This window comes from Myotis davidii, unplaced genomic scaffold, assembly GCF_000327345.1.
Source record: "Myotis davidii unplaced genomic scaffold, ASM32734v1 scaffold496, whole genome shotgun sequence".
Taxonomy (NCBI): domain Eukaryota; kingdom Metazoa; phylum Chordata; class Mammalia; order Chiroptera; family Vespertilionidae; genus Myotis; species Myotis davidii.
This window is the reverse complement of record NW_006289398.1, coordinates 1,278,505-1,300,677: the sequence shown is the minus strand read 5'-3', so window position 1 is coordinate 1,300,677 and position 22,173 is coordinate 1,278,505. Positions and strand designations below refer to the sequence as shown.

Below are 22,173 nucleotides of genomic sequence, written 5' to 3'. Positions count from 1 at the left end.
TCTCTTAAAAATTTATTAGTGCTCCTGTAGTATCATCCAACTTATAATAGGGACAAACACTAACACAATGTTTACTGTCTGTTAGGCACTATTTACATTCTTTATTTAATTTTTTTAATTGATTTCAAAGAAAAAGAGAGAGGGAGAGAGAGATGGAAACATCAAGGATGAGAGAGAATTATTGATCGGCTGCCTCCTGCACAATTGGGGATCAAACCCGCAACCTGGGCATATTCTCTGACTGGGAATTGAACCGTGACCTACTGATTCATAAGTTGATGCTCAATCACTGAGCCACCGTGGCCAGGCCCACATTCTTTATATATGTTGCATTAGTTAACTTTTAGGGTAATAAGAAATTACCCTAAAACTTAGTAGCTTAAAACACCAAGCATTTATTATTTTTTATGATTCTGTGATCAGTGGGCAGTACTTCTGGTCTGAACTGGCTTGGCTGATTTCTCCAGGGGTCTCTATGGCATCTGCAGTTAACTAACAGCTAAGTCGGGACTGGATGGTCTAGGATGGCCTCCCCCAATGTCTGGCTGTTGGCTGAATGTCAGCTGGTGCTACAAGGATGACTGGGCACATGACTAGTTATCTAGGAAGCTAGCTTGTGTGTTTCACAAGGTGGCTGGGTTCCAAAAGCAGCAAGAGGGCAAGTCCCAATGTATACGCCTTTATAGTAGGTGTACCAGGTAATAATGTGGATTTTTTAATCAAAGAAAACACAGTAATTTCAAGAGAAACATCAAAAGTGCTTTATTCAAAGTAATGTCCATCACTAGCTACACATTTCCCCCATCTTTAAGTAATTTGTGGATACCGTTCCAATAGAACTTTTCTTGTTTTGAGGCAAACCATTCAGAGACCCAATTTTCCACTTCTTCATACGTTGGAAAGTGCTCTTACTAGTCAGGAGCGGGCCACCTCTGTCAGCCATGAGTGTTGCAGGGGGTCTGCAGATCCAGCATGTTATGGGCGTCTGTCCAAATATCCTCTCCTTATGTTCCAGGGTCTCCAGTTTTCCCAGCGAGAGCCCTGACCTCAGAATACCAGACCTGCCTTGCTGAGCGTTCAAATGTCTCCGGAGCTCTATAAATCCACTACCAGAGCTCTCTTGTTTGTTGCTCAGCTGTGCCTGCTCTTCCACTGCAGTCCTTTGGAAGCAACTGAAGTGGCCCTTGTCTTCTCCCACTTAGTCTTTAACTGTTACTGACCCTCGTTTCTCATTATCTCTCTGCGGGATATCCTTGTGACTTAGCAGTAACCAGCCAACACTATAGTCTTTGTCATTGTCCCTCCTATATCTTTTAAATGCCTAAAAATCCTGTTCTGGTTACTGAATGATAACTGAGTGGCAAGATTAGTGTAGTAGAGTTACTTTTATAAGTCTGTGTTAGAAGCGACATTGGAATTAAAAAGACTACTAACATACTTTAGTAGAGGAGCGTAATGTAGTGCCGCTCACTAGTTGTGTGACTTTGGACAAGGTACTCAAGTCTCTGTGCTTTAGTAAAATGGAAATGATAATGGTAGAACCTGTGGTGTAGAGTGGTTGTGAGAATTAAATAGCCAAGATAAAAAGGCATACAGTGGCTAGGATATAATAACCATTGTGAAAGGGTTAGTTAGCTGTCATCATCGACATAATCACCGACAACAGCATCATCCTGCAGGCACATTAAAGATGGTTCAAGCCTCATAGCCACGTGCAGTGTCTGTCTACTAGGCATACAGTGATATTTCGATGTAATAAATAGTATGTTCAGGTGTGATTTTTATTTATATTTACTTTCAAATAACTGTAAGAAATGGCCCCAATGACTATGTAATATGCTTTGTAAGTATAAAACGAAAAGTCAGGGGCTGTGGTTTTCTTTAGTTGCTCTGAGCTTACTAAGGTAGTCTGGGAAATATCTTCTACTGAGACTTATCTCTCTCTTTTTAAAAAATATATTGTTATTTATTTCAGAGAGGAAGGGAAAGGGAGAGATAGAAACATCAATGATGAGAGAGAATTATGGATTGGCTGCCTCCTGCACGCCACCTTCTGGGGATTGAGCCCACAACGCAGGCATGTGCCCTGACCCAGGAATCAAACCGTTGATACTCATGGGTTGATACTCAACCACTGACCCACATGAGCCAGGTACCTTATCTCTTTTTTTTGCCTCTTATTAAAGCAATTGGATGTTTTGAAAAGCTTTTTGAAACATTTTTCCCCCCAGAATAAAGAAAACCATAATCAGGTGACATTAATATTTTACATGCAGATGGATGTATATCATTTTCTGGATGATAAAGTGAAATATGTGTATTTTTAATCCTCACTCGAGGATATTTTTTCCATTGATATTTTTAGGGAGAGCAGAGGGGAGGGGAGAGGAGAGAAACATTGATGTGAGAGAGATTGGTTGCCTCCTGTTTGCATCCCTACCGGGGCAAGAGATCAAGCCTGTAACCAAGGTACGTGCCCTTGAACAGGAATCGAACCTGAGATCTTTCAGTCCCTGGGCCAACACTCTAACCACTGAGCAACCTGTCAGGGCTAAAGTGAAATATTCTTGCCAGAAAAATATTCTCATCTGAATTCAGATGAGATGTTAACACTTTGCTTTCTTCTCTAACAGGTTCATCCTAAATTCCACTACAAACAGGCTCATGGCCCGGGTACAGACACTTCTTGCGTGGCTTTTTCCTATGATGGTACTGTCCTTGCCTCTCGTGGAGGTAGGTTAAAAACTTGCTTTTTGATGTGTTTCTATGTATAAAATGATCATATTTAACTCCAACAAATTTGCACTAATATTCTGGCACTTAGTAAAGCTAGTTTTGGCTAATGCACCTTTGCCAGTTTGATTGTTTTCATTAAAATGCATGCTCATCCTGGCAATATTATTTTATATAAAGGTATCAAGTAAAATTTAGAAAATATGTACTTTTGTGCCTAAGTTTTTATTTTAGCTTCAAATTCCTTATGAGTGAAGTCTCCAAGGATGACTTTGCCTCTACCTTATGGAATTTTGTACATGGAGTTCTATATTTTTATACCATTTTATAATTCTGGGTCTGGTATTTCAAGATCTTTATTGCTGACCATTAATTCCCCCCCCCGCCGTTTAACCAGTACAGGTCCTTTTACTCCCAGGAATTTCATTCAGATTCCCTTTTCTTCAAAGAAGCCTACTCAATTCAATTAAAAAAACACACACACAAAGGTTGGATACCTGGATGTTATTTTTTAATAGTTACATAATTCTTCGTGGTCATATTGTATTCAACTACACTCGTATGGTTGAATAGAGGTTGTTTCTAATTTTTTGCTAAATCTTTCTCACAAGGATAAGCTGTGCATTGATAGACAGAAATAAGAGAATAGTGAGGGCAGCTTATGAGCAAAGCATTGTGGACCTCCCCAATACCTCCATAGGACATGACTGGGGACGTAGGCCCATTTGTGGGGAGAAAAAAGAAACAGCAGGGTCAGTAGGTTGGAGCCATGCTACAGATGCCCCAAAATATGACGTCAAGGAGTTAGTCTTTATTCTGTGGGCCAGATTAGTCTGGCAGCACTACACGCGGTCATTCACTCACTCACTCAGCTACTATATATTGAACGACTGCTCTGAGCTAGCATCATGCTGGGTGATGAGTATACACTGTGAGCATCATGCACAGGGCTCCTTCCCTGAGAGAGTTTACAGCCTGGGTTAGGGGTGGTGGACGTGAAGAGGAGATGCGACTTGCACAGCTCTCTCCCCAGTTTAACTAGGCCAGGTCCTTTTACCCCCAGGAATTCCATTCAGAGTCCCTTTTCTCCAAAGAAGCTTTATCCATTACACCACTCACAGAAATAAACTAAGTAAAAAAAATACATGTGCCTGTATTTCCTATTTATGGTATACATGGCAAAGGTGGGTCTGTATAAAATATGTATTTTGGTCCATCTATTCTAAACTGCTACTTGAGTCCTAAGATAACTCTTAAGTAAAACTGTATATACTCTTTACTTATAAACAGTGGTTCTTACCCCAAGAGGGTTTCTGAATCCTTGGGAAGATTTTTTAAATGATAAATGCTCTACTTAAAAATCCTCACATTCACTCTTGCCTTTTTAGAGTGGTATACCCAAATCTCCAAGGCAGAGTGGGGAGGAAAGAGGGAATAAATTAGAAGGGAGCATAGTTTGAAAATTCTTTATTGCACAATTCACTTTCTTGTCAAATAGGCCAGCCTCCACCCAGTTGATAATCACTCCCTTAGAAGTGTAGGATGGATTCTATTTCAGTCAGTCATTTTGGTGATAATTCTTACCACCCCCTACCATCCTGTAGTAACTATTGGGTAACAAGCAGTTGTCGACACAGCATGTGTGTTGTATTCCATCATTTCCCTTCCTGGGCATCTACAATATGGCAGATGGAAGTCTATTCACCATAGTCCCCAGGGTGTTGTATGGTGCTCCTACTAGCTGCCAGGTTAGCTAAACTGTTTAATGGATGTTTTCTTACTGATTGAAAATTATGAGGAAAAATCTGTAACCTTTTTTAAAGACTGAAGCAAAAGGTGAGTTTTGCAAAGTTCTTCTAATGCAAGCGGGTCCCAGTCTAGCCTGTTGAGGATTAGCACACCTGCCTAAGTTGGGTCTCAGAGGAACGGTCACTGTGGAGAGTGGGGATTTTTATTGAACTCTCCACTCACCTCGCTTGCACCTGATCCTGATTCCGGATTGGACCCGAGGGGTTGAGGCAGGTCTCAGCTGTGGACACTGGGGAGAAAGAACAGCAAAGATGTTACTTATATGGGTTTTGGCTTTCGTTATGGTCAGGAATTAGTTAGTAGCCCTATAGAAATATAAAAAAGCGACTCTTAAAAAGAATATTCATTGTAACTTTATATAGCTTGGAGTAGTACTCCCCGGCAAAGAAGAATGATAGCCACAGGTCCAGTTGGGCTGGAGAGGAGGTAGGCCCATGGCTCTCCCTTCATTAATGTTCATGGATAGCTTCACATACACACTCGAGGGATAAAGAATCTGATGTGAGTTGAGCTATTTTCAGTCCTGATGGTTGTTAAACTGATATCCTCTTAAGAAGTCAGGTTGTGCTCAAGTCTACCACAGGGAACTACCATCTGCTCTGAAATCACTCCTTAGAGTGGATTCTCCAGGGTTCCTTCTACCTACAGATGCTGCAGCCATCTGGAAAGGAATTTCTAGACGGCCAGTGCATTATCATATATCTTCTACTGTTCTCGCAACTACCACTTTCAAGCTCCCCAAACAGTTAAAAAAGGAAAACATGCCCATGGCCTCTCCTTCCTCCCTTCCTCCCCTTCTCTCCCTTCCGATGGCTGTGCACTAAGTTTACAAACTCTAAGCTGGGAATGAGTTCTTTTTTGTACAATTCACTCTGCCCTTTTTTCTTCTTCTTATTCCACTATCAGGTGATGATACATTAAAATTATGGGACATCCGACAGTTTAATAAGCCACTTTTTTCAGCCTCGGGTCTTCCCACCATGTTTCCAATGTAAGTAGCATATTCTTAATATTTGATAAGCATAAGAGAATAGAAAAGAAATTATTCACCTCTGTGTTAATTTATATATGTCTTTTAGATCTTCTAGAAAAGGGATTTGAAGAGTGATTGAGATGGTGTTTTGAAAAATGCATTTTATTTTTCCTTTTCATTTTGCACATTCTTCAGACTGTAAAACTTTGAGGTTGTGATGACGTTTGTTCAAGTGTTTGTGTATATATATATTGGATGCATGCATAGGTCTTTGGGTAGTAAAAATACTTTAAGGGATTGAATTGTACTCTTAATATTGTATAAATGACAGGGTAAGCCTACATTTTTGTTGTCTTCTAACAATTTAAACTTTTTATCATCAAAGCGAGTTTTTATAGTTAGTAAGCATTATTATATACCATTTCCCTTTTTTACATATATTTTTATTGCTTTCAGAGAGGAAGGGAGAGGGAGGGAGAGATAGAAACATCAATGATGAGAGAGAATCATTGATTGGCTGCTTTCTGCACACCCTCCACTGGGGATCAGAGCCTGCATCCTAAGTATGTGCCCTGGCCGGGAATCAAACCGTGACTTCCAGATTCATAGGTTGATGCTCAACCACTGAGCCACACTGTTCAGGCCCAATTTCTTATCATCATTTACCTGGATTTGTTCAGACCATCTTGCTGTGGGTAGCTGAACACTGTTATCTCTATCTTACTAAGTTGACAAGTGAGGCATTTAAGGTATTTTTCTTAGGCAGCTGAGGTGGAATTTGACCTCCATGCCCTACAGTTGGTGCCTTAACAAAATTTCCAATTTTGGTAGAAATAAAATTTCACCTCTGTATTAAGTAATGACCAGCATAGAGACATGGAGGTAAGGGGAGCATCAGGTGCAGGATGCTGTGTGACAACAGCACTAACTCTAACGTGGTCTGTTGCCCACGGCATGTATCTGTTAAGACAAACAGATGGACAAACATGGATTAATAGTTGATGAGGTTTTTTTGGAGCTATTACGCCTGCTACAGGTAATGCTAACTACATAACTTGTTTGGATCATGACTTACACTATTCCCAACCAGTGGCTAGACCTCTAATAACAAGACCTATCTAATCTAATAAAAGACAAAAAGGGTAATTGACCGTACCTTTGCTACGCTTCCCATTGGCTAATCAGGGCGATATGCAAATTAACTGCCAAGAAAGATGGCAGTTAATTTGCGTACGTAGGCACAATGATGGGAGGTGAAAGGGGAAGGACAGTGATATTATAGATGTGTTTATTCTGTTTCAATGGCCTGGCTTTCTCTTCCTGCACCAAAGCCACGATATCACAATGACTATCTAATCTAATAAAAGACAAAAAGGGTAATTGACCGTACCTTTGCTACGCTTCCCATTGGCTAATCAGGGCGATATGCAAATTAACTGCCAAGAAAGATGGCAGTTAATTTGCGTACGTAGGCACAATGATGGGAGGTGAAAGGGGAAGGACAGTGATTGGAAACCTAGGTGGCAGGCAAGAGCCAGGAGGCAGGGCAAGGGCTGTCCCCAGGGTTGCCCTTGCCCTGCCCCCAGGCCCTGGATTGGAGAACTGGGCCGCCTTTGATCAGTGATCGGAGAAGCCACGATGATTCCACAGCAGGCCAGAGTTTAGCACGGTGTAATGAACATAATCTATATTATAAAAGGCCTGTGGCCCTAATGCCGTAATGACCAAAGACCAGCACGGGTGGGTGGGGCTTGCCGGGCTTCTAGTCCTATATGAAAAAAGGGTAATATGCAAATAGACCGAATGGTGGAATGACTGGCCACTACGACGCACACTGACCACCAGGGGGCAGACTCTCAACTCAGGAGCTGCCCCTTGGTGGTCAGTGCGCTCCCACAGCGGGTGTGCTGCTCAGCCACAAGCTGGGCTGATGGGTGGTGAGTGCAGTGGGCGTGGTGGGAGCCTCTCCCATCTCCATGGCAGAACATATGCAAATAGACCGAATGGTGGAATGACTGGCCACTACGACGCACACTGACCACCAGGGGGCAGACTCTCAACTCAGGAGCTGCCCCTTGGTGGTCAGTGCGCTCCCACAGCGGGTGTGCTGCTCAGCCACAAGCTGGGCTGATGGGTGGTGAGTGCAGTGGGCGTGGTGGGAGCCTCTCCCATCTCCATGGCAGAACTAAGGATGTCCGACTGATGGGCCTAACCCAGTGGTCTGCAAACTGCGGCTTGGCAAACTGTGGCTCGTGAGCCACAGGTGGCTCTTTGGCCCCTTGAGTGTGGCTCTTCCAGAAAATACCGACTTCTGTGCATGGGCCATGAAGTTTCAATCGCACTGTATGTACGCACCCACACGTGGTATTTTGTGGAAGAGCCACACTCAAGGGGCCAAAGAGCCGCATGTGGCTCGTGAGCCACAGTTTGCCGACCATGGGCCTAACCTGTCAGTCGGACATCCCCCGAATGCTCCCAGACTGCTAAAGGGGGTAGGCTGGGCTGAAGGGGGATCCCCCTCCCCCAGTGCATGAATGTCGTGCACTGGGCATCATAGTCAACAATTAGGTTCCAGCTGAGCAGCCTGCTCCTCATTTTATGGTACTCGACTGGGCAAAACTCAAAGTATTGCAGCAGTGGTGGTGGTGAAAAATACTCTAAAACTGGTCAAAGTAATCACTGCTTAGACATTAGTCATACCATGTCTGTTTGCATACAGATACTGTCGATGTCTACATGGAGTTTTTCCCAAACTCTAGTTCAAAGCAAAGATTCTGGAATCAGACAGCCTAAGTTTGAATCCCAACGGCACCACTTACTTTTGTGATCTTGGACAAGGTTTATTTAATCTCCTCCTGCCTCAGTTTCCTCATCAGTAAAATGGGGATAATAATGGCTACCTCATAGGATTCTTGTGAAGATTAAGTGAATTAATTTAAGTGCTTGACTTGTTGTAAGTCCTATTTAAGAGTCACCTCTTGTTACAGTGACCTTGCTTATATTTTATTTAATTCACACAATATTGCTGCACTATTGTGGAGTCATAAGCTTATACTTACACACTCTTTTTGTCTGTAGGACTGACTGCTGTTTCAGTCCAGATGATAAACTCATAGTAACCGGCACATCTGTTCAAAGGGGATGTGGCAGCGGCAAACTCGTTTTCTTTGAGCGCAGGACTTTCCAGAGGGTGTATGAAATAGACATCACGGATGCGGTATGTAGATTTTCTCTTTCCAAGCCTTGAGAATGAAGTGAGATTTGCCTGTTAGCTGTTTTTTGTTTTGTTTTGTTTTAAAATAGAACATAAGCCCAGGCCCCTTTCAGTGCAATAGTAGCTACTTTTTTCTTCATCACAATGAACTTAATTTCTGTTTAGTTATTTGGAAATTTAAGACATTTCAGATTTAACTTATACAACTCAAAAAAACCGCTTTAGTTTTCTTTACAGATTAATATGAGCACTATAATCCCAGCATTCATTCATTCATGACCTGAGAATGAACATGATATCTATAATAATAAAAGCATAATATGCTAATTAGACCAGGTGTCCTTCCGGACATCCTTCTGGGTGACCTTCTGGACAAAGCCCGGGCTGCGAGGGAAGCCTGCCTGGTTCCCGGTGCCTGCTGGCTGCTGGAGAGAAGCCCGGGTCCTGGGTACTGGAGGGAAACCTGGTCCTGGGTGCCAGAGGGAAGCCGGTGCTGGCAGCCGAGGGAAGGAAGGCCTACTCTTGTACGAATTTCGTGCATCGGGCCTCTAGTAATATGATAACAGTGAAGATTCTCAGATTCTTTAGAAATATCATATATCTTAAACAGTGCTCTTATGTAGGTTTCTCCAGTTGTTTTAGCTCTTTGTAAACATTTGAGACATATTAAGCACTTAAATGATTCAGACAATTGAACAACTGTTTTAAAATCACCAGTAAAAAGCTTCTGTCTCTAATATTCTAGCATTACTTTGGAGTCTTAATTGTAGGCCTACATTTGCAACCATGGTATAGTTAGACAATATAGAAATAACAATGAGACCGATTCTAGATGAGTACTTAAGTTTTATAGATCTAATCTCATGACATCATTTGAAGTGTGCCAGCACTAATAATACTTTTTTTGGGTGCATCCAAGAGCCAACTAAAACAGTAGAATTAAAGAAAAACACTCTTGATTCTATCAACTTTAATCTCAAGAAATAAAATTATTATAATTGAGCTATTCTGTTATGCCTCTCAATGATTGTGCATTTCAGTCTTATTCATGGTATTGTGTTTTTAAATTGTAAGTTAAGTGGTAATGTAATAAATTGAGGGGTGCAGGAGTATGATCACACATTTAAAGGCGTGCTGGGTTTCTGTAGTGCACAGAACATGCTGTCTGCTGTGTAGCTCCGTGTTGCTTTTCTAGATAGATCTTTTTTTCCATAGCGCTTACCACCATCTCATCCATTGTATATTTGTTTGCTTTTGTCTGTCTCCTGCCACCAGGATGTATAAGCCCAGGAGGGCACAAATTTTGTCAGTTTTGTTCACTGTGACATCCTCAGTGTTTAGAAGAGTGTCTGATATACAGTGAATGAGTGAATGATATAAAGTCGGCCCTTGGTATCCATGGGTTTTGGAACTGTGGATTCAACCAAGCTTGGGTTGAAAATATTCTAAAAATTTGCAGAAAGTTGATCCCCAAACATTTCATTATAACAACTATTTACATGGCATTTACATTGTATTGGGTTTTACAAGTAATCTAGAGATGGTTTAACATATAGGGGAGGGTGTGCAAATACCATGCCATTTTATGAAAGGGACTTGAGCATCTGTGGATGTTGGTGTTGGGGGCAGGGGTCCTGGAACCAATCCCCCTCCACCCCTGGAAGGATGACTATATTTGGGAATGGAGGTGAGTAATGTATATTGTGGAGCCCAGGTGTCCTTGGAGAGTGATGCAGGAGAGAAGTATCGAGAGATGGAAAAGCAAACGGACCTTAGACACTATAACAAGAAGGTGACATTGTGTCTGGCTTTTTTTTTTTTTTTAAAGCTAAGGAATGGCACTGGGTTTTAGAACAGTTCTAGGGTTTTAAAACAGTTAATTTTTTCTGAAGTGTGAAGGTTAGATTTATAATATTCGATGTAATTTATATATGAATGCTGAAGTTTATAACTTGGGAGACTGGATCAGTGTTCTGAGAAATTAAAAAAAGAAAAGAAAAGAAAGGAAGCAGGTTTTTGAAGAAAGACAGTGAGTTCTGTTGTGGGTATGTTGAACCTGAAGTACCTGTAGGATGTCTGGGTAGGATGTCTGGGTGGATGGGTGGATGAGTTTGGTGCTTAAGAGAAAGAAGACAGTTTTGGGAGAAGCATTTATAATTCATAGTTAAAATGTTGGTTGCTGCCTAGCTGGTGTGGCTCAGTGGTTGAGTGTCGACCTATGAACCAGGAGGTCACAATTTGATTCCCGGTCAGGGCACATGCCCGGGTTGCAGGCTCGATCCCCAGTGTGAGGCGTGCATTGATATTTCTATCCCTCTTTCCTTCTCCCTTCTTCTCTGAAATCAATAAAAATATATTTTCAAAAAATATTGTTTGTTGATGAGTTAGATTAAGGAAAGGGCACAAAGGAGAGAAAAAGTGAGCCCTAGGAAGCCAGAACATTTAAGGGATGAGCAGGTGAAGAGGAGCAAACAAAGGAGCCTGGTCAGAAGCAACTACTAGACCATCTGCTGAATTAGAAAAGCCACTGGCAGATTTGCAGATCCATCTTGATAGATGATGAGAGAGAACTTCAAACAGGGACAAACCACATACCTTCCAGGGGCCTTTTAAATCATTGATTTAGGATTTGTTTGTCTTTTTATTGTTGTTAACATCAGACAACATTGTTTTCTGTTTATATAGTAGAATGGTATGTTAAAGAGACTTTAAACGGCCTCTTTGATCTGTTTTCTCAAGTTTTAAGTCTTCTTAGAATGAGAGAAAATAAACTAATGCATTCTTTGGGGTGGGTAAGGGGTGGACACTTTAGTGGTGTGCTTAATGGCGAGGCACAGGGTGGCCTTAGGTCTGTCCTAGATGTATCCATTTACTGCAGTGAAGTGTGATTGATTGTATTATTTGTGCACCCTCTTATAAAACAAAACAAACTCCCAGATAGTTATGTTCTAGAATGCTAAGCTCAACATGTATATGGAGGCAAACATTGTTTTCAGTCGGCAGTATTAGAATCTACGTAGTTAGTTTCCTAATAACTAATAACTGTCCTACAATCTTCACAATAAACAGCTCTTAAAAATATAACAATTATACTTACCATATTTATTTTTGAAACAAACTTAGAAAAAAACCTGGTTATAATTTTGCTATCTGTATTGTTATATGCCGTGAAATTTTTTTCTCTCTGTTCAATGTTGAGATTCTCAACTCTCTTCAGTAAGAGATGGCAAATGTTTAACTTTTTGCTATTTATACACATTTCATAATTCTGTTGTAATTCTTTTTAGATGTTTTCGTTGTGTTTCCTTAAGTTAAAGGAAACACGTGCATATTCTTCACATATCTAATTCTTTGTGATTTGAGTGGTGTGATTAGCCTCTATGATGAATTCTAGAATATAACTTGAATCTTGAATTTACACCCTCACTGCCGTTTTTGTGGAAGATGGGACAGACTTTTTATATTGTGTAAAAGGCTTTTATTGCCTTACTAGAGGCCTAATGCATGAAATTTGTGCAACAGTAGGCCTTCCTTCCCCCGGTTGCCAGCACCAGCTTCCCTCTGGCACCTGGATCTGCGCTTCTCTCACAGCCCTGGCTTTGTCCAGAAGGTCGTCTGGAAGGACATCTGGTCTAATTAGCATATTATGCTTTTATTATTTAGATGTTCTGTGATAAAAGTATAGGAGTGAAAGAATGGAAAAAATATAATTTGACCCAGTTTGGCTCAGTGGATTGAGCGTCGGCCTGCAGACCAAAGGCTCCCAGGTTCAGTTCCGGTTAAGGGCACATGCCTGGGTTGCGGGCTCAATCCAGCGTGTAGGAGGCAGCCAATCAATGATTGCCTCTCATCATAGATGTTTCTATCTCTCTCTTCTTCTCCCTTGCACTCTGAAATCAATAAAAATATATTAAAAAACAAACAAACAAACAAAATATAATTTGAAGATGATGCATCAATTTAAAAAATTATTTAGAAGAAACATGGAAAATTTTCAACCTTTTCAAAATTCCTGTTCTTTTAGGGAATGCTTTAAGTAACATCATAAACTATTATTAGCTTAGTAACTTTTTTTTTAATCAAGCTATAATTTATTGCAGAGTGGCTAATAGAATTTCCTTTTTAGCTGCTATAATTCATGCAATTGATAAGCATATTACCATTTATACACTTTAGCCCAGGCATAGTGCCATAAAGTTGTTTTGACCTGGTGTTATTTAAGATGGTGGCCTCTCTACCTCAGTTGCTTTTGACAATAATCTGAAAATGCTTTTTAAAAAAAAATATATTTTTTAATTGATTTTTTACAGAGAGGAAGGGAGAGGTATAGAGAGTTAGAAACATCAATGAGAGAGAAACATTGATCAGCTGCCTCCTGCATAACCCCCACTGGGGATGTGCCCACAACCAAGGTATGTGCCCTTGACCGGAACCGAACCTAGGACCCCCCAGTCCACAGGCTGACGCTCTATCCACTGAGCATTTCCTTGGGCAAAGAGAAGAAAGGTGGAAAAGAAAAGCCAGAAATTTCACACCGGATCCTGACTTCTCTTCTGATTTGTTTGTTTGCTTACGTACTTTGGTGGGGACCCCTGTTTCTGTGAACATTGACTGAACAAAATGAGGAAAAGAAAGAGAAAAACTAAACCTTTATTTTTAAAACAGCTATAGCGTCTAACACAACTGATGTAGCTGACGGGAAGGGCAGAGGAGGGCAATTTGCTCTATTTTCAACTACTGTGCCTTTAGCATTTCCAAGTTGATTGAGAATCCTAGTGCCAACATAAGAAATATAATAGTAAAGGTCTTTTAAGGAAGAAAAAAAATTATTTGCGATTACCTAAAGAATATTTGATTATCTTGAGGAACATTTTTTAAAGCACTGAAGAGAATAGATAGCAAAGAACAAGGATGTATTAGATAGTTGCCTCTTTTTACTTATTTTCCAGAATATCCCCTGTGGCGAGCTGGCACGGCCATGGCATACTCAGCCCCAGGGCACCTTATGTGCCACGCGAGCTCAGCCTGGTTCAGTGACCCTGAGAGGGGGCCGTGAAGGATGGAGAAAAGACAGACAAGAGAAGAAATCTGGGTCTGGGTGGGAAGCTGCTGGGAGACACAGCACCAGCGCCCACAAGCTGTGTATTTTATAGCCAGATTCCACAAGGCAAAGTAAGGGCGTGGTCAAGATGTTTACAGCATTCTCGTAAGTTTTGATCCTACTCAATTACATGCACCTGAACTCTAGCAAGCCCACATCACTCAGGCACATGGGGCCACGTGTTTGGACCATAGGTTCAAGCTTACAACCATAGCTGTTGGCTATCATTGTGCTGGGAGGGCTCTGCCCTCCAAGCTGGGACTAGCACATGGCAATGAGAGGACTGTACCCTCTTATTAGTCCGAGGCTTGAACCTGTCCAAACACTGTAGCCGCTCTCCACATATCCCCCTTTTCTTTTGTTTTTAAGCACTTCTATTTACATCATCAAAAGCTCTAGATAAATTATTCAGCATTACTAAAACATAGCTTCTGGCTATTTAACAGTACAACCACAGTAATATTAATGTAATACAGCAACAAGAGAGAACAAAACTCTGGCTATTAATAAAACAATAACAAAGCAATGCCAATGCAAAACCAAACTAACATTTTCCGAACTATTTCTTCAAAATAAAAGTTTCTTTTGCTGCTGGTTTATATCTACTCAGAGTCCTCAGATTTGGCTGCGCTAGACTTTACAGAAGGCTGGCAGCTAACCAATGCTAGCATAGCCATAAACATGGCTGAAGGAGTAGCTTCCACTCCTTGCTTTTCTGCCATCTGCTGGGCCGCAGTTGTTAGCTTCTTCAGCTGACCCCATGTTGGCACCTCGGCCGCTTGTGTAGCCTTCGTTTTCTTTTTCTTCCTCTTTGCTGTCATCGAGGCAACTCTCAGTCTTTTGAATGGAGGGACAAGGAGCTTCTCTGGGTCCATTGTGATGACGCACGTAACGCTCTGGCACCCAAATTGGCAGCGCTGCTCCTTCTGGAAAGATACAAACACAACCTCTGCCCCACATCATTATTGGATCTGTTCCAAACCATCGTCCAGTTTGTGCATCCTTCCATCGGGCCAACCCGGCGGAGGCTATTGTACTGGAGGCCCAATGCCTTTTGCCTGCTGTATGGCCTTCTGCACCGCAATTCAAAAAATTAAGGTATAAAGAGCATGACTGAGTTTGTTTTGAGGTGACACATAGCATCCGTCTCCCCCTTTTTGTTTTAGTGATTGTATCTAAAAGTACAATTGGCTCTTTCCACTATTGCTTGACCTTGAGGATTATAAGAGATATCAGTTTTATGACAAATTTGATATTGCTGACAAAAGTGCTAAAAAGCAGAACTAGCATATGCGGGTCTATTGTCTGTTTTTAGCTCTAAGGGAGGTCCTAGTACCACAAAGGCAGCTAAGCAATGATTGATTACATGCTTGGTGCTTTCCCCTGTTTGGGGAGTTGCAAAAACAAAGCGGGAGCAGGTATCTATATTAACATGTACCCATCTCTGTTTACCAAATTCCGGGACATGGGTGACATCCATTTACCAGATTTGATTAGGTTTAAGACCCCTAGGATTAACCCCTAACGATTGTACAGGGCAATGAATTACACACTGAGTGCACTGTTTAACAATTTGACGAGCTTGCTCCTAAGAAATATGTAACTGTTCGCGCAGGGCAGCAGCATTTTGATGCTGAGGACTGTCCTGGCTTCCTCTGTCAAACAGCGCGGGGATGTCGGAGACGGATCTCCCTGAGTACATTAAATACTCGATCCAATTCTTGTGCAGCTTTTAATTTTTCTCCTAATAGGGTCCATTGATCAACCCAGATAGGGGTATCTGTAAGCCAGGTAATTTTAGCTGCTGTATGCTGGGTCGGAGAGATGATCAAGCTCCCTGTTGAAAATTCTGGTAACCTAATCCATGCCTCCCATTTTGAACGGACATTGGGATAGATGTGTGCCTCTCTTGCTGATTCTTTCCTCCCCACTTTTGGGGGTGAAATATTTGATTAGAAGTAACAGTGGAACTGGGACTTGTTATTAAAACCTCCATCTGCTCTAGTATCTCCCGACCCCATAGGCAAATGTTGCAATACATAAGGTTGAAAATAGCCTGTATTTCCATCTGGATCTTCCCATTGAAGGAGTTGAGCACTCTGCAAGGGTTAAGTAACATGCCCTACACCTTGTAATTCAGAAGCTGTGGGGCTTAAAGGCCAAGCCTGTGGCCAAGTCTAAAAGCAGTTGACTGACATATCAGCTCCGGTACCTATAAACCCCTTAAAAAGGCTTCCCATTAACCCTTAGTTCTAACTCAGGCTGGCCCTGCGTGACTATTCTTGCCCAGTATACCGGCGTCGCTGGACCCAAAGCCTGCTGTACCACGGACCGACCAGTTAAAGGCCGCCCTTCTGGGTCGTAGGGCAGAAGGAGAATTTGTGCTATATTTGTTTCTGGTAAGACCTGAATTATAGTATTAATTGTCTGTGCCATTACTTTAATTTCTCCAGTATAGTCCTGATCTATCACCCCAGGGAGAACTTGAAACCCTTTCAATGTTAAACTGCTCCTCCCTAAAATTAGCCCCATGATGCCTATGGGAAGGGAACCATACATTCCCGTGGCAATGGCCTGAGGCCCTATTTCCGGGGTTAGTACATACCGGGAGGCAGGATAGAGGTCCATTCCTGTGCTTCCCAGGGTGGTACAGTAAAGGCTTCGGACGGTTGACTTTGGGACTGAGCCGGCTGGAAAGACTGAAGTGGGGTCAAGGATATGGCCCCTACTGTTTGGTGGGGTCGGGGCTGGCCCCGTGTGAAATTTCCCTGCCTATGGGGTATTGAATTATTAATATCAATCCTGGAGCGGCATTCATTTACCCAATGCTTTCCTCTCCTGCATTTTGGGCATAGTCCAGGCTGCCTGTTTTCACTTTCCGTAGCCTTTTGACTTCCATTTCTAACATTACAGTCTTTAGCAACATGTCCCAGTTTACCACAGTTAAAGCATCTCCTTTCTTTCCCTGCAATACCTCCTTTAACGCGGCAGCCAATACCACTCCTTGCACATAGGCTGGTTCAATGTCACTACAAACACGGATAAAATCGTGTACAGTACCATTCTTCCTGTAGGGATGTAAAGCCTCTTGACTTACTCTATTTGCATTTTCGACAGCTAATTGTTTCACGAGTACCATTCCAGCCTCAGGGTCAGTCACCCTGCCCACAGCCTGCAACAAGCGGGCCACAAAATCCTGGTATGGTTCCTCAGGGCCCTGGCTAATCTTACTTATGTCTAAAGACTTCTCCTTTCATGACAGCTGCCTCCAGGCTTTGGTGGCACAAATATTTATCTGCTGATAAGCTTGCGTGGGGTATACTAACTGAGCCTGCAAAGCCCCATGAGGTCCAGTGCCCATGAGCATATCAACTGTAATGGGTACCCCATGAGCTTGGTTTCTGTTAGCCTGTTCCATACTAAGCTCTGCCCAATTAGACTTCCATAGTAAGTAATCTCCAGGTGAGAGACAAGCCTTTGCAACAGTGTTCCAATCACCAGGAGCCATAGCTTCCTCTAATATTGTATCTAGCAACCCCAGCACAAAAGGGGAAATTGGTCCATACATAGAAGAGGAAGTTTTTAACTCCTTCAAAGTCTTAAAAGGTATAGACTGATGACCACGGAGCATCTGACCTGGATTCTGAGGATCAGGCTGCTCAAATATAGGGGATAGACTGAATCCTGAAGTATCTTCCCCAGCCTGCCTGGCCACATGCAGAGACGGCTGGAGTCGAGACAGGGACCCCACTCCTGTTTCTGCTTGTTTAGGGGGTGACCGGAGAGGCTTATGAGTAACAGTAAACTTCCCGAATGCTTGCATCAGACCCCCATCATCCCAGTCCCGCCGGCGTTGTTCCCTCGCTTCCTCCTCCTCCAATTCTCGTTCATTTTTGGGAGGACGCACATCATCCGGAGGGCTCTCCCCCTCAGGACTGGTAGCCCCAGGGACTGGAAGAGGCAGTGGAGGTGCCGGAGGTATAGGTGGAGTCAGAAGCCTCTGGTCACCTTCCACTATCTGTCTTACATTACCTGCCACATTCATCCACCCCTTTTCAGGAGTGGGCTCTAGGTAGTCCCGAATCAGGGGCCACAAACTGAAGGTAGAAATGGGAATTTTCTCTGGACCTTCAGCTATATAGCAATCTCTAAGTTGCTTCCCTACCTTCTCCCATGTTTCTACATTTACCTTTCCTTCCTCAGGAAACCATGGGCAAGTCTTACTTACAGTATTTAACAAATCAAGAAGCTGTTGCTGTCTTACAGAACAGCCTCGCGCTCTGAGCATAGCTTTAAGCATAGATACATATACATTTTTTCTTGTGATTCTGAATTTCCCATGTTTTACACCAAGCTATTTCCAAACCTCGGCTCCTTATCTTACTTTTGCTTTCAGCTTTACTTTTAGTTTTTTACTTTTTCTTTCTGCGCGTGCCTCACTGGAGCCTCCTTTCACCTGACCACTGCAGTTCCCCCGAACTCAGTCCCTGTTCAGGCGCCAATCCCCTTCCTATGAGAAATGAAATCTAGATTTTGCCCTTTGTGTTCTTTAAAACAACCACTCAGAATGTCAAGTATTAGGAATCTTCTATCAGTTTGAAAACTTACTAATTTTTTTCATGGAGCCACCTCTACAGTTAGAGAAAGTGTATATTCTGGATTTGTCTTCCCGCAACTTTATCAGTTATTTTCATCTTCATCAGATGGAGGAAAGTGAAATAAAATTCATTGTTGTTAATGTTTACTCTGGCCTTTCCCTAAATGATAGGGAGAACTAGATGTTTTTACATCAGATTTATTTATTTATTTACTAACTACAAGCTGTATTCATGCTCCATATTATTATGGGCATTGGATGAAAAATAGATAATTATTGTTAAAATTATGTTAACTAAGTTACAGTTTATATATTTACCAGAAGAAGGGAAAATTTATATTTAAGATCCATATGTCTGATTATAGAGATAGCCTACTACATATGTTGAGGAGAAAGTGAGGTCCATATTGTGTAAAAAATGATTTACTAGTATTTGAAAAAATTTCCATGAAGATATCAACTACATTTTCTTCTTTATTTAATTAGGTGAAGTTCTGAACAGAACTTGATTTACATTATTTTTTCTCACCTTATAAGATCTAATCTTCATATATATATATATATATTTCAATGAGGACTATCAGATTAGCTTTTTATATTTTAATTGCATTTTTCTGGTTATAAAAACAGTATATATTAAGTCTGAGAAATTGATGATGAATGTAGAAAAGATCATTAAGAAAGTACATATCATATATAATCACATCACTCATAGAATAGTCCCAGATGTGACATATAAATTAATAAATTTTGATGTCCAAGAAAATTGTATTAACATATAAAATGGCATACCATATAAAGTGAAAATATTATCGCTTTTATTTCAAATAAAGATTTTTTGTGTTCTTACTAGGAGAGAATATTGATATTTTAAATCCAAAGAGATTGAAGAGGAAAAGTAAATGGGTATAACAGGGCCACTGAGTAATAGAACCTCCCTGAAACTAGCTACTTTTCTGATTTTTAAGTGTAAGGAGCATGCTGACCATTCAGACTACAGTCGTCTTCTGTTATTTGTGCATATGTAGGAGAATAGAAAGGCCATTCAAATGAATGGATATTCCATAAGTTCTCAGAATTGGCTTTGGAGTGTATCTTTGTTTTTACATTTGAATATAGATATAACTAACCTGAAAATGGACTTCAAACAAATGAAGCTATGCCTGGGAAAGCTTGTCTCTGAGGAAGTGAGGAGCTCATCTGTTCTTCCGTTTGTATTGGGAATAGGCTAATGATCTGTCTTCCTGATACAGTCCCAGGCCAGGCAGAGCTGCTCCTCTCGAGAAGTTTTCTAGAAATGAGTCGGGGGTGCCCTTGCACAGTCAGGGTTACACAAGGACTGGTACACAGAGGGGACTTGAACTATCGGCGGACCAAATGCCAACTGAAAATAAACTTGAAAGAAAAAGTGTACTTTGCATTTATCTGCCTTCTAAAATGCAGTGAAACCTTCTTAATGGGTAGCACACGGGGATGGAAAAAAATAGGCTTTGAATTAACTTTCCATTATCTGATTTTTATTAAAGAGCAATCAGGCAACTGGTTGACCAGGGAATAGCAGTTGCTTTGAATTATGTATTATTTTGAATAGAGAGATATCAGCTGGATGAAATTTTACTGTAATCCACTTTCTTGGGAAGATTAAATAGTGCACATTCTAGATAGATCCTGATGAACATACTTATGTGTAATAGAATATGTATTTCCCCCCAGTGAAGAGGTAAGACAGTACATCATAGGTATAGGGAGCATTTGCTCACTGAGAACTGAAAAGCAGGGTATGTGAGCACTGGTTGTATCCTTGGATTCTAAGGTGTATGAATATTTGATAGGGAACCTGGGAGTAAGTAGGTGATGGTGGCTTTTAAGTGGAAATCTGCCCATATAGAAGTTACATGGTTATTTCTCTAGCACCTCCCTTTCCTGGGTCCAGAGCTAGTTTCCAGCATGGCTGCTAGGACAGTGTTTTACAGTCAAGAAGCACGGAGATCAGTCAGTACTACTTTCTGTACCGGTATTTTCTTTAAGCACTGAAAAAAAAAAGACGCCATTGGGCTAAATGAAAAACAATATTGCATTTTTGCTGTTATCATGATTTGGGTTCCTGAGCCCTTTCTTGGGGTTTCCTGAAGTAAGCAGCACACATACCAGAGCTCAGTTTACGCAGTCAGTGGAGTCCAGCCAGATGCCCTGCTGACTAAGCTTCGCAGTGCCCAAGGCTGGCTGGCTGCAGGGCAGCTTGATGAAGTCACTTATCGTCCTCAATGCCCCTAAAGGTGTCATGTGATGGATGTCCCAGGGCAGTAGTGATCAGGATTTGACGAGTGCCCATCTGCAGGCACATGAGAGCAGAGAGAAGAGAAACCGTCCATTTCATGGTGCTTTAACTGTTAATACCTTCCTTATGGAGTCTTAAACTGTTCTAGTTAGGGGAAAATGACAGGAACTCGTTTAGTGCTGGTTCCTTCTTTTTATTTAAAAAAAATCACACAGTACAATTGATCTCTTTTTAAAGTGTACAGTTCTGTGCCTTTTATACAAGTAGAGTCTCAGAGTCCCATCGACACAATCAGGACAGAAGGAGTTCCCTCACCCCCACATACATCTTTGTGCTCCCCTCTAGTCACATTCTCACCTGTCCCCCCGCCCCACTCCCACCCCGGCCCTCACTGATCTGTTCTCCGTCCCTGTAGTGTTGCCTTCTCAGGAACATCTTGTAAGTGCCCTCAGACAGGGTGTAACCTCAGACCACCTTCTTTCTGCAGAATGAATGCCTTTGAGACCCATCCAGGTCATTTCTGTGAATCAGTAGTTTCCTATAGCGTATTGCTGAGTAGTTTCCTGTATGGTAGTTTGTTTACCTTAAAGGACATTGGATTATTACCAGTTTTTGGAGATTATGGAAGCTACTGTGGCATGCACTGGCCATTTACAGAGAAACAGCACCATGGACCTGACACCCACGGAACAACACTTGGCTTCCCCAAAGTGGGACACAGGCCCTGCCATCACTCCGGAGCAACAGCCCACCAAATTGCAGCCGATGCTGCCGAGACCCCATGGAACAAAATGTGGCCCACAGCCCAGCCCAGCCCAAAAATGGTGGCTGTGGGCTCCGGATAATGACATCACATAGCAACGCCTGGCTTCCTCTCCCTAGCAACAGGCCATTTAACAATAAATGGCACTGCAGACCTGGTGCCCACAAAGCAACACTCAGCTTCTCCCAAGTCGGACACCGGCCCCGCCACCACCCTGGATTGACAGCTCACCAAATTGTAGCCAATGCTGCTGAGACCCCATGGTGTAAAATGTGGCCCACAGCCCAATCCATCCCGGAACGTTGGCTGTGGGTGCTGGGTACTGACATCATGTAGCAACGCTTGGCTTCCTCTCCCTAGCAACTAGCCTCCTTGGAGTTTATTCAGCTCAGGAACATGACTTACTTTATAGCCAGGTGCAGACATTTTACACTTTAATCAAATGTTTATGAAGCGTTTTCCCATGCCTCATCTCATTTGATCCTCACAAAAGTCCTGGTGTAGGTAGATAGGAAACTTGATGGGGTCCTATTTTCTTTTCATTAGCTGGAAAACAGAGATTTAGAAAGCTTAGAAAGTTGACCTGACTGAAAAGTAGTAAGGAATGGTGGACCTTGAAAATGACTTCAGGTTTTCTCACTGCGCAGAATATAGTCAAACACTGCTGCAGTTAAATATTTTTCCCTTCGTTCCCCCTGCATGATC

At 42.0% G+C, this 22,173-nt stretch overlaps 1 protein-coding gene across 1 annotated transcript in view; it reads left to right on the top strand.

Moving 5' to 3' along the window:
* WDR70 (WD repeat domain 70) overlaps positions 1–22,173 on the top strand; it is a gene marked incomplete at its 5' end in the record, with an annotated part of 225,358 nt that overhangs the window by 174,140 nt on the left and 29,045 nt on the right. Inside the window, 3 exons of the mRNA XM_006761792.2 lie at positions 2,634–2,733; positions 5,449–5,533; positions 8,594–8,732. Coding sequence (XP_006761855.1) covers positions 2,634–2,733; positions 5,449–5,533; positions 8,594–8,732 — 324 coding nt within the window. The remainder of the gene's footprint in view (positions 1–2,633; positions 2,734–5,448; positions 5,534–8,593; positions 8,733–22,173) is intronic.